Genomic DNA, 13,379 nt, shown 5'->3' on the forward strand with positions numbered 1-13,379 from the left:
TTATTATCTTGTCACATAGCTTAATGCCTTATGTTGTTCCTGGACAAAGATATTTATACAGTATTAATTAAAGTAACTGAGATTCTATTGGTTGGATAATTTAGAATTTTAAATATAAGGAAAATGTTCTGTCAATGTTAATTACAGTTAAGAAAATCACTGTTACAAGCATAAAATTATTAGACTTCTTTATACAAGATTAAATAGAATATTAAGAAAAAAAATACTACTGATTACATCAAAGTAATTTTTGTACAGTAGTCATGAGCTAGTTATCTAGTATTGAGATCTTCATTAAATAATTATTTAATGAGAGAGAGGGGGAGAGAGAGGGAGAGAAAAGAAAAAAGAAACATATCAAAGGTTAGAGTTAGGGTTGTCTGAAAGTGATTTGTCAAATAACCAAATAGAGAAAAAGGATGAAACAAGGTGCATAGGACAGGACAGTGATGGTGAACCTTTTTTCCTCGGATGCCAAAAGGACGTGCACATCTGCAATAGTGCACATGTGCATGCCCACACCCATAATGCATATCCATAGTGCAATGTGAGCATGCCCACACCCATAATCCAATAGTGAAAAATGGAAATGAACTTCCGGGAGACCCGTTGGGACCGTTTTCCACCATCCACAGGCTCTGGATCCGTTTTCCACCATCCACAGGCTTTCTGGAAGCCCGGGGAGGGGAAAAATAGTCTTGCCTGCCCTCCGTAATGCTGAAAAACAGCTGGCCAGCACATGCACACACGTGCACTGGAGCTGACATAGGCATAGATTAGTCTTCAGACTCTGGCGGAAGGTGAGGGGGGTGGGGGCAGTGCCAATCTTGGGGGGAGCTGAACTGGAGCCCCTACAGAGAAGGCTCTTTCCCAGGACCTAGAGAAGGCCGACTCTGTGGGACCTAACCAGTCTCTGGGACTCATGCGGCAGGAGGCAGTCCCGCAAGTAATCTGATCCGATGACATGTAGGGCTTTTATAGCACATAACCAACACTTTGAATTGCATCCGGAAACCAATCGGCAGCCAATGCAGTCCACGAAGTGCTGGAGAGACATGGGTATATCTAGGAAGGCCCATGACCACTTGCGTGGCTGCATTTTGCATGATTTGCAGTTTCTGAACACTCTTCAAAGGTAGCCCCAGGTAGAGAGCATTGCAATAGTCAACCCTCGAGGTGATAAGAGCATACGTGACTATCCAAATAGGGCCACAACTGGTGTACCAGAGGAACCTGGGCAAACAGTCCCCTCGCCACAGCTGAAAGATGATGTTCCAAAGTCAGTTGTGGATTGAGGAGGACGTCCAAGTTGCGGACCCTTTCTGAGGGGGTCAAAGGTCCCCCCCAAGTGATGGACAAACAGATGGAAGTGTCCTTGGGAGGCAGAACCCAGAGCTACTCCATCTTGTCGGGCTATAGATGTAAAATCTCCCTTTCCACTCTGTATTGCCTAACTCAGATGCAGATCTGTAGTGGTTACCACGAACGTGAATGTTAAGCACATGCATCACATTTATATGTATCCTGTTAGGGAAATACAAAGTCTGTGCCAAGGATAACAGCCACACTGATTAGACTTTAACCAAAATTATCCTGATCCACTATAAATCTGAAAAATTAAAGGGAACGAGAGCTTCTATAAACACAGAAAGTGACCCTATTTTCTGTTCTCTTAATCAGGATTAGAAAATTGTCAATGTATCTTTGCTGAGTAAATATATTCATTTCAACCCTAATTTCTCTCTATCTCACTCTCTTCCTTTCTCTTTCCCAAGGATCAATATCAGTTCTGCTATCGAGCTGCACTAGAATATCTGGGCAGCTTTGATCACTATGCAACGTAAAAGCAAATGGAAAAATGCTGACCCATTCTGGATTGTTAACTACAGGCCCTTTAAGATCCAGAGAGCCTCTTCTGAGCCATACAGTGCGCTTGAGAAGTACTTAACTTTAAATTAAAGACCAATTAGTGGGAAATATTAACAGGAAAAAAAAACCTGCCGGGTGAACCAACAATCAGTAAACTTAACCAGAAACATAATCAAAGAAACTTGTCTGAGTTGAGGCACCGGAAGGATTTCCGTTTACAGAGATCCCAAGATTCCGTTTTGATTGAATTTGAATGAAAAGGAAGAGGACATTCCTTCCAAGGACGATCATCTCGTTCAGGACCGCATGATAATGAACGATGCCAACGTTAAGTTTCTGCAATTCAGCGCCAGATGTTCGTCAGGAGGTCCGTCCCGGCTCCTTCAGAACAAAACCACCTCTTGGTTCCAACATAGCCCCCTGTTCCTGCCATATTGCTCATCAGTAACCTTTGGGGTTGGGAGGGCAAAGGGCAAATGTTTGAAAAGAAAGTCCTTGATTTAGTTTTCTAGTATTGTAAAGATACTGCTGACCTGTGCTTCATTTTTAACTGTGTAAACTTTTTTCCTTTTTTAAAAAAAGACAACAGAGGTTTATCATTCAATGAAGTAAATTCAAACAAAAATTGCATACCTGTTCAATTTTTTTTGTTCGTTTCTGAATTGTAGTTTTTTTTATGCTGTAGAACTGTTATCTGTAATATCTCGCTGTAGAAATAATGTTAAATAATTTTGACAATTTGCACATTTTTGTGCAGCCCTATATTTATCTCCAGGACCACATTCTCATTTAGAACTTGCTTTTACGTTTGATTTTTTTTTTTCAATGAAATATAAATCAGTTAATCTACATATGGGAGATTTTGTTTTTATTTCTTTTGGAATCAACAGGGAAGCGCAAGTATAAAGCTGCTACTAACATTCACACGTTTCTCTTTCTATTATAAATATATGTATATCTCTCTCATTCTCTCTCTATCCATCTACAACAATAATACGTAGATAGACAGAAAGAAATGCACATAAATATAAATATATAGATATAAATATACATGTATCAGTTCTTCCATGACTTGGATTTGTTGAAGCAGTAGGGGGAAAATCCAAATTGATACATCCAGACCATACAATAGTTCTACACATCTCTGCATTTCGAGGTTTGCTTTTGAGGGATTTGTGTTTCTTTTATCTTTTTGTTTTGCTTTCTTTTCAATTTCCTAGGGGAAATGAGGAATGCACATCAGTGATACTTGAAATTCAACCTTACCCAAATTTAATGGGTAGAAATCATGTGCACACACATCATTCATCACCCATGCACAGTAGGGTTTGATCCGCCGTTAGGAGAAGGAAAGGCCCATTAACTCAGTGAAACTTACTTCTGAATAAACCTGCTTAGGGATTGCATTGCATATCATGTTATAGTTCTCAATGAGATTTCATATTTGGAAATTTTTAGTGCAATAGCATCCATAATAACTATAGGAAGTAGGCATACAAATGAGGTCAGTGCATATCCCTAACGGAAGGAAAATGCTGTAATAGTTGTCAAAGGTTTTTAAAATGTATCCAGTTATAAAACTGTCTGCAGTATAGAATAAGATATTTGGAATAATGACATATGATGGGGCAAAGCCAAACACACATTGCTCTGTTGGCCAGAATATTTTCTGGCCTACAACACCAGTTACAAATGCTGTTTTCCAGTTTTAATTTTTGCATTTAGAGTGCCTTATATTTGATGCCTATTTTGATAGCATTGCTTCATATTTTTTTTTGTTTTATGTTTGCTCCAACAAGATCTCTGTGATTTCTTATCGACCCCCTTTTAAAAAAAATTAACACAGTCTCTTTTCAGCATGTGAGGTTTTTCTTAACAATATTCATTCCAAGTTTTCACTATTGATATTTTTTATCCATACCAGAGGGTAGTCAGGCACCCTGTAGGCACTGGCAAACTATTTTAAATATGCCCCCTGCTGGCATTCACAACTATAATTTTGTTTTGTTTGGTTTTATAGACATGCTGCTATTCTAAAAATGTAATAAAATACTCCTAGTACTTTAGGAATGGCAATTTGACTGGGTTTGGATCCCCACTCATGTATGTGAATTTAACTGGAGGCCACAACAGGTTCTTTTAATTCAAACTAGGAAGGCTCCTGAGATTAGCTGGATTGGACAAAAGATTTATAGCGGTGATTGTCTAATGACAACCGAGGAAATGGATTATGCCAGTTGAACAGAAGCCATTGTTTCTTATATTGGGCTAGGTCAACCTGGTGCCATTTTGATCAAAATATAGATCACAAAGATATGTTTTTAGATGTATTTCCATAAAGAAAAGCAACCAAGAATATACTTACATTAGCATTTATTTTCCATGTTTTCCACCATTACCAGAAATAAATATATTAAAAGACCAAACATTAGAAAACATTCTATTTGAGCACTTTTATATATATATATATTTTAAGAAAATCAATTAAAAAGCGTGAAAAACAAAAAAAAATCCACATACATATGTATAATAGTTTTTAAATAAGCATTATAGAAGGCTACCTCAGAGTGAGATTCTTTAATTCTACATCAAAATCCAACATAAATGTGTGCACTGCATGTTTCCTTTTGATTTATTTCTGTCAAAAATAAAAAGGGCCAGGCTACATAGAGAACTCACACTTTCAATCAAAAGGATGGCTCGACAGATTGATGTGCCATCCAACAATGCTGGAGAGGCATGGTTGCACAAACACTTTGGGTGAATTGGCTTAAATTCAAGCACAAACCTGCAAGGGCCAAAGCAATAGAATTTCCCCCCAAAGAGCAGGACCATGTGATGTGGATCGGTTGGGTCTCACAGAAACTGGGACACAAAGGAGTTAGTAATTAATAATAATAATTTATTAGATTTGTATGCCGCCCCTCTCCGAAGACTCAGCAAGGTGTGACAAAAGGATGTGGGGGCTTAGGAAGCAGTCAGTCATAAATTACCAAGAGCAAGAGCTCCTGGTCCAGGACAGGGCGTAATTGGCGCACAAGATGGATCTATGCAAAGTTGCCTTCCACCACCCCTGCTAAGACCGTGAATCTAGGACAGGGGTGTCAAACTTGCGGCTTGCGGACCAGATGCATCGCATACTGGCGAAGCTCACCCTGATTAGCAAAGGGGGGAAAAGTCACGATAGCATCAGGTGACAACAACGTGATGACGCAAGTTTCAAACCCCTAGTCTAGGACAACTCCAGTTGTACCCCAGCTCTATCTGTGGACATCTTGTGCAGACATGCCTGTTAAGGTGGCTCACTCCAGACCAGGGTCAGCCTTTCTCCAATCACCATTTGTTTACAAATCATTTTGTTTTGTAAAAGAAGATCATAAGCTAAATCAGTCGGAAGGGCATGCAGGACGCTGAAAAGTTGCCAAATAAATAGCCAGTCCTCTCCAAGCGACTATTCAGGAGTTGCTTCTAAAGAGATTTCTATCCAAATCATTGATGTGCATTCCATTTGGGTTGCTTTGCGGTGTGGTGATTTTTCTTCTCTCATTTCCTTTTCTTCCTTTTTTCAGTGAGTCAGTCTTATAAGTCATCATTCACCATATTTGGCATTTTGTTTCCTCAGCATAATCAGTACGGTGCTATTATTTACCTATGTATGTGTAGTTATGTATAATTTTGTAATTAGTTAATGAAGGAGAAATACACAAAACTATATAAGAATTATTTGTACAGAACTTTTATTTTAGCTCTCTTTTTAAAAAAAAATGGTTTGCATGGTTAGCCGTTGGTGAGGATGGATGGGCAAAGGAGGGTGATCTGCACTTTCTATATCTTTGTACTATGCACTGCCCTATTGATTCTACACCCAATAGTATTATTACTTGAACCCATCTGTAAGAAAACCGATTATGAAAATCCACTTGTGTGTATGTAAATAACACAAAAACATTATAAAAGAGGGGGAAAGTTTGCCGGGGCAACAATGAAACACAGATTTTTCCTCTTTTTTATTTCCGCCCACCTTTTCTGGTTTTAATCTTTTAATTTTTAAGAGCCCTGATACTCCAAAAGACTATCATTTGAGGGCTGAAGGTCCCGTCATCCATCTTGTTATGTGGCGTTGCCATTCAGGCTTGGAGTGTCTTTACAAAATTAATACAAGTTGTGTTCTCTGCTCTCGTTTTGGATGCCTAGACTGAAAAAATTAAAACAAAAAAAACCCCTTGTAAAATGGCTTGTTAAAAAAAATACAATTACCTCTAATCAGTAGTACGCGTAAATGTTTTACAGAATGAAAGGCGTGCTTTTTATTTTCTTACTTCGTTACATTAGTGGCGAAAGAAAGTCTGTATGGAAATCAGTTCTTTGCTGACACAAGCTCCATTTGTTACAAATGAATTCTAATAAAAATGTCAGTGTTACGCAACTCCGGTTGTCTTTTCTCACACTTCTGCTTGTCAGAGTCCCTCGTTTTGTTTTGTTTTTTTCACGAGATACCACAAGACAAGGCTTGTCAATTTGCTGAAATTGCTAAAAAACGAAGTGTTGGTTATTTGTACAGTGGTACCTCATGATACAAACTTAATTGGTTCCAGGAGGAGGTTCGTAAGGTGAAAAGTTCGTAAGACGAAACAATGTTTCCCATAGGAATCAATGTAAAAGCAAATAATGCGTGCAAATCCTTCAGGAAAATCCCAAACTAGAAGGGAGGCGAACAGAGGGCAGGGAGGAGCAGCTAAAGGGGGCAGGTGGAAGAAGCAAGGCTAGGCTAAAGGGTGAGTGGGAAGGAAGAAAGACAAGGGGGGCGCCCCTCCCTTTTCTTTCTTCAAAAGACACCCTTTCAGTGCCTGTGCAAGCACGCTGTTCTCCTACTTTTTTAAATGCAAACTCTTTCCCCTTCCAAGCCGCCCCTCCCTTTTCTTTCTTCAAAAAAGGGGGGGAAAAGAAACCCCTTCATCCCAGCAGCAGCGGCTTGGGTTCGTAAGGTGAAAATAGTTCGGAAGAAGAGGCAAAAAAATCATAAACACGGGGTTCATATCTCGAAAAGTTCGTTAGAAGAGGCGTTCGTAAGATGAGGTACCACTGTATTCGTGCTTTTGCTTTTCTGACCAATGGCCAAAATAAATCCTCTGTTTAAAAATTGACCAGGGGCAGCTTGAGTTCACAGGCAAAGCAACTGCCATTTGAAAGGACAGCAATATCTTGAAGCAATTTTCTGGAATGTGGAAAACCTAATGCCTTCATGACATTATTTGCCACGTATGGTCCCAAATTTGTTCATCAGTTTCTTATTCTTGCAGGCATCGCCTCTGGTAATAGGGAATATCTTTGATCTAAATTAGATAATATATCATTTCGCCAAAGCTTTCATTTTCTTCCTCCTATAAGAAGGGGGAAAGCTTTCTTGACAGAGTTTTAATGTAACAGCATAAAATGCCGTGACTACAGTCCTGTGAAATACAGATTTTATATTCATCTGCTTGAAGCTCATTGCTTCAAAGGGGAACATCCTTAAAACTGGCAAACACTGGTCCAATATTAGAACAGGTGTATGGTTTTCAGTCACCTAGGATCTGTAGGGATCAAACCAGCATATTGCTATTGTTAATAAATTCCACAAGTGTGGATTATCTGCATGTGCAATCATAAATAAATGTTAAAGTTGGCTATCTACACACAACTTTAGAGAGGCTTTGCACGGATTGGTTCAAACTATAGGCCTTTAATGCAACAATGTTTGGTTCTTTACTGCTTATTTGGTCAATAGGACAGGATATGCCCTTAATAAAAAATTATGAAATGTGAGCATCTGCCTCAGAAATGCTGAAACCAATTTTTCTTAGCACAAATGCCTTAGGATATTTATATTTTAGGGAACTAACCCCACCTCTGAGGAACGGCTGGAGAATCTTCATCCAGGATCTTTGTTCAGGCACTCCATGGAGTGTACACAGTGTTTGCTGTGTGTATTCAGTCCTTGAGTGTTGAAGCCTAATCAAAACAGGTGCTGAAAATGCAAACACCCTGCCTTGGATCTGTCTTAAGTAATCCAACAGTATAATGTTTACTTTGCAGCTGAACAAAATATTGATTTGGGAGCCTCAAATTCAACATAGCAGTTGTATTTTTATTGTGCTTGTTATTCTCTGGAACAGCTCACAACGCAGGATATTTCTGCCGCTAACAGATTGGTTGTCCTCATTCTGAAGCCCTTTTAGTTCTTACAACAATGTGTTTGTGTGTGGGGGGGGGGGACCAATTAAAATGATTTATTTGGTGCTCTTTCCAGTGGCATACTTATACGTGTGTGTGTATGCGTATGTGTGTTAAGTAATTATATTGCCAAAGCTGAATATTTTTGGCATTCTAAAATAATGAATCTTAAGTAAATGAATGGTTTTCTAACTATGTGTGCATAGACTGCTGTTTGAATAACTTTCCATTTAAGGAAGAGCTTGCATCTGTGATGATGTTAGTAATGGATAGAAATTGTTCCAACGGTCACACAACAATGAGTAAATGTGTACAGAAACATCTAGTAACAGCTTTTCTTAGGAAAGCCTTAAAATGGAGATTATAATGGGTAGAGGCCAGGGGTGGGTTCCAACTTACCTCACTGCTGGTTCACTCCCTCCTGCGCCGCATGGGTGCGCCTAATGGGCGCCCACGTTTCATGTGTATGCGCAGTTAAGGAAAAGGCAGAAAACAAAACAAAGCCATAAAATAGATGGTGACTGCACGCACAGTGCCAGAACTTAGTTTATGCGTATGCTCAGAAGGGGAAAAAAATAAAATAAAAAAAAACATGGCGGTGCCCAAGGACTGGCACCGACCTATCCAGTTCGGCGATGTTATCATGACCCTGACAAAATGGAGTGGCTGTGGGTTTTGCTTCCCAAGGACAATTCCATCTGTCCGTCCATCACCCTGGGAGGGAATTATTGATCCCCTTGGAGAGGGTCTGCAACTTGGGCTTCCTCCTTCACAGCTTACATTAGAGCACTATCTTTCAGCTGTGGCAAGGAGGGCGTTTGCCCAGGTTCGCCTGGTGCACCAGTTTTGGCCCTATTTGGACAGGGAGTCATTGCTCACAGTCCCTCATGCCCTCATCACCTCAAGGTTCGACTACTGCAACACTCTCTACATGGGGCTACCTTTGAAAAGTGTTCGGAAACTTCAGATCGTGCAGAATGCGGCCGCGGGAGCTATCATGGACATTCTGCACTGGCTGCCGATCCTGCACTGGCTGCCGATCAGTTTCCAGTCACAATTCAAAGTGTTGGTTATGTCCTATAAAGCCCTATATGGCATCGGACCAGAATACCTCCAGGACCACCTGCTGTCGCGCGAATCCCAGCGACCGATTAGGTCCCACAGAGTTGGTCTTCTCTGAGTCCCGTCGATAAAACAATGCCGTTTGGCGGGACCCAGGGGAAGAGCCTTCTCTGGTGGCCCCAGCCCTCTGGAATCAGCTCCCTGCAGAGATTAGGACTGCCCCTACCTTCCTTGCCTTTCGTAAACTTTTGAAAACTCATATATGTTGCCAGGCATGGAGGAATTGATATATCCCTAGCTGTCTTGACTTTATGTATGGTGTGTTTGGGTTGTATGATTGTTTTAAATAGGGTTTTTTAAAACTTTTAAAATTGGATTTGTATATGATGTTTTTACTTGTTGTGAGCCGCTCCAAGTTCTCGGAGAGGGGCGGCATACAAATCTAAGAAAGAAGGAAAGAAAGAAAGAAAGAAAGAAAGAAAGAAAGAAAGAAAGAAAGATGTTACCAGCAGGTCCCTACTGGTTTGACGAACTGGTCCAAACTCGGGAGGAACCCACCCTGGTAAAAATAATGATGTATCAAACCTATAAAAGTCTTATTTTTTTAACTTGAATAATGACTTAATATTACTCTTGCTATCATTTGAATTTATTCAGCTGAATTATTCATCAAAATATCAGGTAAAGACCTTTCATTATTACAGCAGACAGGTAGAGCAGCAGGTAGGCTTACCTTAGCCAGGAAGTACAATATATGTGGCTCAGTGACTGCGACAAAAATTGCTCCAGTCATTTGCATCCATTATCATTTTTCCAAGTCATTAAGACATCCATCATTACCAACGTATGTTAAATATGTAAAATACTTTATCTCACCCATTTTCATAATTTCATGGAGGTGTGCCTCTGGCTCCATTTTCCTAAACCAAGTTTAAAGCTGGTGGATATTGATTATTTTTTTGCCAGGGTAGATCCTGTGGATTTGTATTGATAATCCCCATTAATTATTTGGGGGCTCAAGACTCAGTAGAAAGGATTACAGGAATAGTTTTTCATAGCATACTGATATTGACTGGTAAATAACAAGTAAATAAAAAGCCCAGAACACCAAACACAACCTCTGAGATATTCTCGTAGATGATGCATCTCGGTCCTCAGTTTGTCCTGTATTATCAATAATAATAGCAATAGGGATAGCATTTAGACTAATGGTTCTCAACCTGGGGATCGGGACCCCTTTGGGATTCGAACGACCATTTCACAGCGATCACCTAAGACCATGGAAAAAAACAAATTTCACATGGTATTAGGAACTAAAGCTTCTATTCTGGTGGTTTGGAACATATTTTTACAATTCGACCAATTAGGTGTTTAGAATGGGGTTGTCCCTCTGACCTTCCTGCCAATCAGCTTAAAGCTCTGTTGGGAGAATTGGCACTAGACTTATGGTTGGAAGTCACCACAACATAAGGAACTGTATTAAGGGGTCTTAGCATTAGAAAGGTTGAGAACCACTGACTTAGACTCACAGTATATACCACTTTGTAGTGCTTTACAACCCTCTTAAGCAGTTTACAGAGTAAGCATATTCCCCCCAAATATCTGAGACCTCAAAAGTATGGAAAGCTGAGTCAACCTTCAGCCATTGTGAATTGATCTGCTGGCAGTCGGCCAAATTGGTCTGCAATACTGCATTCTAACCACTGTGCCACCACATAATAATGTGACATTATACTGATGTGTAGGGATATCAGAACGTCTTTGGTGAAACAGTCACTGCTACACTGGCAACCAAGGTTCTGTTGTCCCATCCTTATAATCAGGCCCACACAGTCAGGATTCAGGGCGAAATGACGACAAAATATTCCTCAATAGGATACTTACGAACACCACTCAACCTGAGTTCTTTGCAATCATTAGTGCTCTCCCTTCCTCTCCTTCTCCGTCTTTCTTCCAATTTCTCCTAATCATGCACATTTTCTCAAACAGTGAATAAGCAGCAGCACAGATGGCCATACAGTAGTCCCTCACCTATCGCTGGTGTTATGTTCCAGACCTGGCCGCGATAGGTGAAATCCGCGATGTGGAATTTATCGACTGATAGTACTTATTTAAGTATTTATATTGTAATTGTTTGGTAAGTTTTCATTGTTTTAAGTGTTTATAAACCCTTCCCACACAGTATTTATTTTAGATACAGTATTTAAATACAGTATTTACAATTTTAGATTTTTTTTTTTTTGAAAAACCTGCCGTTCGAGTTCGGCGGGCTGTTTAAATCTGCCGATCGACTTCCTCAGAAACCCGCGATGAAGTGAAGCCGCAGTAGGTGAAGCGCGGTGTAGCGAGGGACTACTGTATTTGCAATTCATTCATGTATGCATTCTGCTCGCTGTAGTACAATCGTGTGAGAATTGAGGACCTTGACAACATAGTTCAGGGGTGTCAAACTCGTGGACCGTGGCCAGATGTGTCACATGATGGCCATTCCCACCCTTGGTTTAGCAGAGGGGGGTGAGTTGTGATACATCACATGATGACAACGAGATGCCATGAGTATGACACCCCTGACATAGTTCATATAGGCCGAGGGAAAGTGAGGGTTTCTTTGTGGCCTCCCTTCATTGCTAAAGCCTTGGGAAGTGAAAGTGAAAGGGATATTTTCTTAGTAGTTCTAATAAGATAATATTAAGATAATAAGATAAGATAATAATAATAATCATTATCATCATCTTACTAAGGAGGAAAATGGGTAGTACAATATTTTTCGGTGTATAAGACACACCGGTGTATAAGACGCACCTAGATTTTAGAGGGGGGAAACAAGGAAAAAACTATTCCGAACCAAATGGTTTAGTATTATATTGTTTAATAAAATACCAGTGTAGCAGAATACCTTTTAAAACCATGCATAATTTTTAAAACCATGTACACTTTTTACAAACTTCAAACTTGACAGCTTCAAGACTTGTGGACTTCAATTCCCAGAATTCCTCCACCAGTCATGCTAGCTCAGAAATGGGAATTGAAGTCCACAAGCCTTAAACTTGCTAGATTTGAAGACTCTTGCACTCCTAACCCCTAATTCAAATAAACAAACAAAACAAACAAATGAGGATAATTCCTTTTGTTAGTTGTTTCTTTAGTCACAGAAATGGCTAGTGATAGAATCATTTACAATTATGGTTCTCTGCTGAGGTATACCATGAGGTTTTCAAACACCCCTCTCTTGACTACTCCAATTTTCACCAATGAAGTTATTAATTTTTTTATTATTTATTAGATTTGTATGCCGCCCCTCTACGGAGACTCGGAGTGGCTCACAACAACAAAACAGTACAAATCCAATGGTTAAAATAATTAAAAACCCTTAATATAAAAAACAATCATACATCTCATGCAAACCATACGTAAAGCGGAAACGGTCCAGGGGAATCAATTTCCCCATGCCTGGTGACAGAGGTGGTTTTTAAGGAGTTTGCGAAAGGCAAGGAGGGTGGGGGACAATCCTAATCTCTGGGGGGAGTTGATTCCAGAGGGTCGGGGCCGCCACAGAGAAGGCTCTTCCCCTGGGTCCCGCCAGATGACATTGTTTTGTCAACGGGACCCGGAGAAGGCCAACTCTGTGGGACCTAACCAGTCACTGGGATTCGTGCGGCAGAAGGCGGTCCCGGAGATATTCTGGTCCGATGCCATGAAGGGCTTTATAGGTCATAACCAACACTTTGAATTGTGACTGGAAACTGATCGGCAACCAATGCAGACTGGAGTGTTGGTGTAACATGGGCATACCTGGGGAAGCCCATGATTGCTCTCGCAGCTGCATTCTGCACGATCTGAAGTTTCCGAACACTCTTTAAAGGTAGCCCCATGTAGAGAGCATTACAGTAATCGAACCTCGAGGTGATGAGGGCATGAGTGACTGTGAGTAGTGACTCCCGGTCCAGGTAGGGCCGCAATAGGTGTATCAGGCTTACCTTGGCAAACGGCCCCCTCACCACAGCTGAAAAAAATCAAATATGCTGAATTAACACCTATGGTTTACTTTCACCCTGCGAATAGTTTTGATAAATAAATCCTGGAGTAGATTTTGGTAATATTCAAATCTTTATTATAAAATAGAGTATAATACAAGCAGAAAATAGTATGGTTTAAGAAAATGAAAAAAACAAAAAGGAAAGAGACAATTAAGCCTCCCACCCTTCTATCAGGGAATGATCATCTTATCTCTTCCC

At 40.2% G+C, this 13,379-nt stretch overlaps 1 protein-coding gene across 2 annotated transcripts in view; it reads left to right on the plus strand.

Annotated features, from left to right (window-relative positions):
- PTPRD (protein tyrosine phosphatase receptor type D) overlaps positions 1–6,295 on the plus strand; it is a 450,382-nt gene extending 444,087 nt beyond the window's left edge. For both annotated transcript variants that reach the window (XM_070742569.1, XM_070742568.1), the window contains one exon: positions 1,776–6,295. In XM_070742569.1, coding sequence (XP_070598670.1) covers positions 1,776–1,844 — 69 coding nt within the window. In that variant the 3' untranslated portion in view covers positions 1,845–6,295. The remainder of the gene's footprint in view (positions 1–1,775) is intronic.
- Positions 6,296–13,379: the final 7,084 nt, after the last annotated feature.

This window comes from Erythrolamprus reginae, chromosome 2 (assembly GCF_031021105.1).
Source record: "Erythrolamprus reginae isolate rEryReg1 chromosome 2, rEryReg1.hap1, whole genome shotgun sequence".
NCBI classification, from domain to species: domain Eukaryota; kingdom Metazoa; phylum Chordata; class Lepidosauria; order Squamata; family Dipsadidae; genus Erythrolamprus; species Erythrolamprus reginae.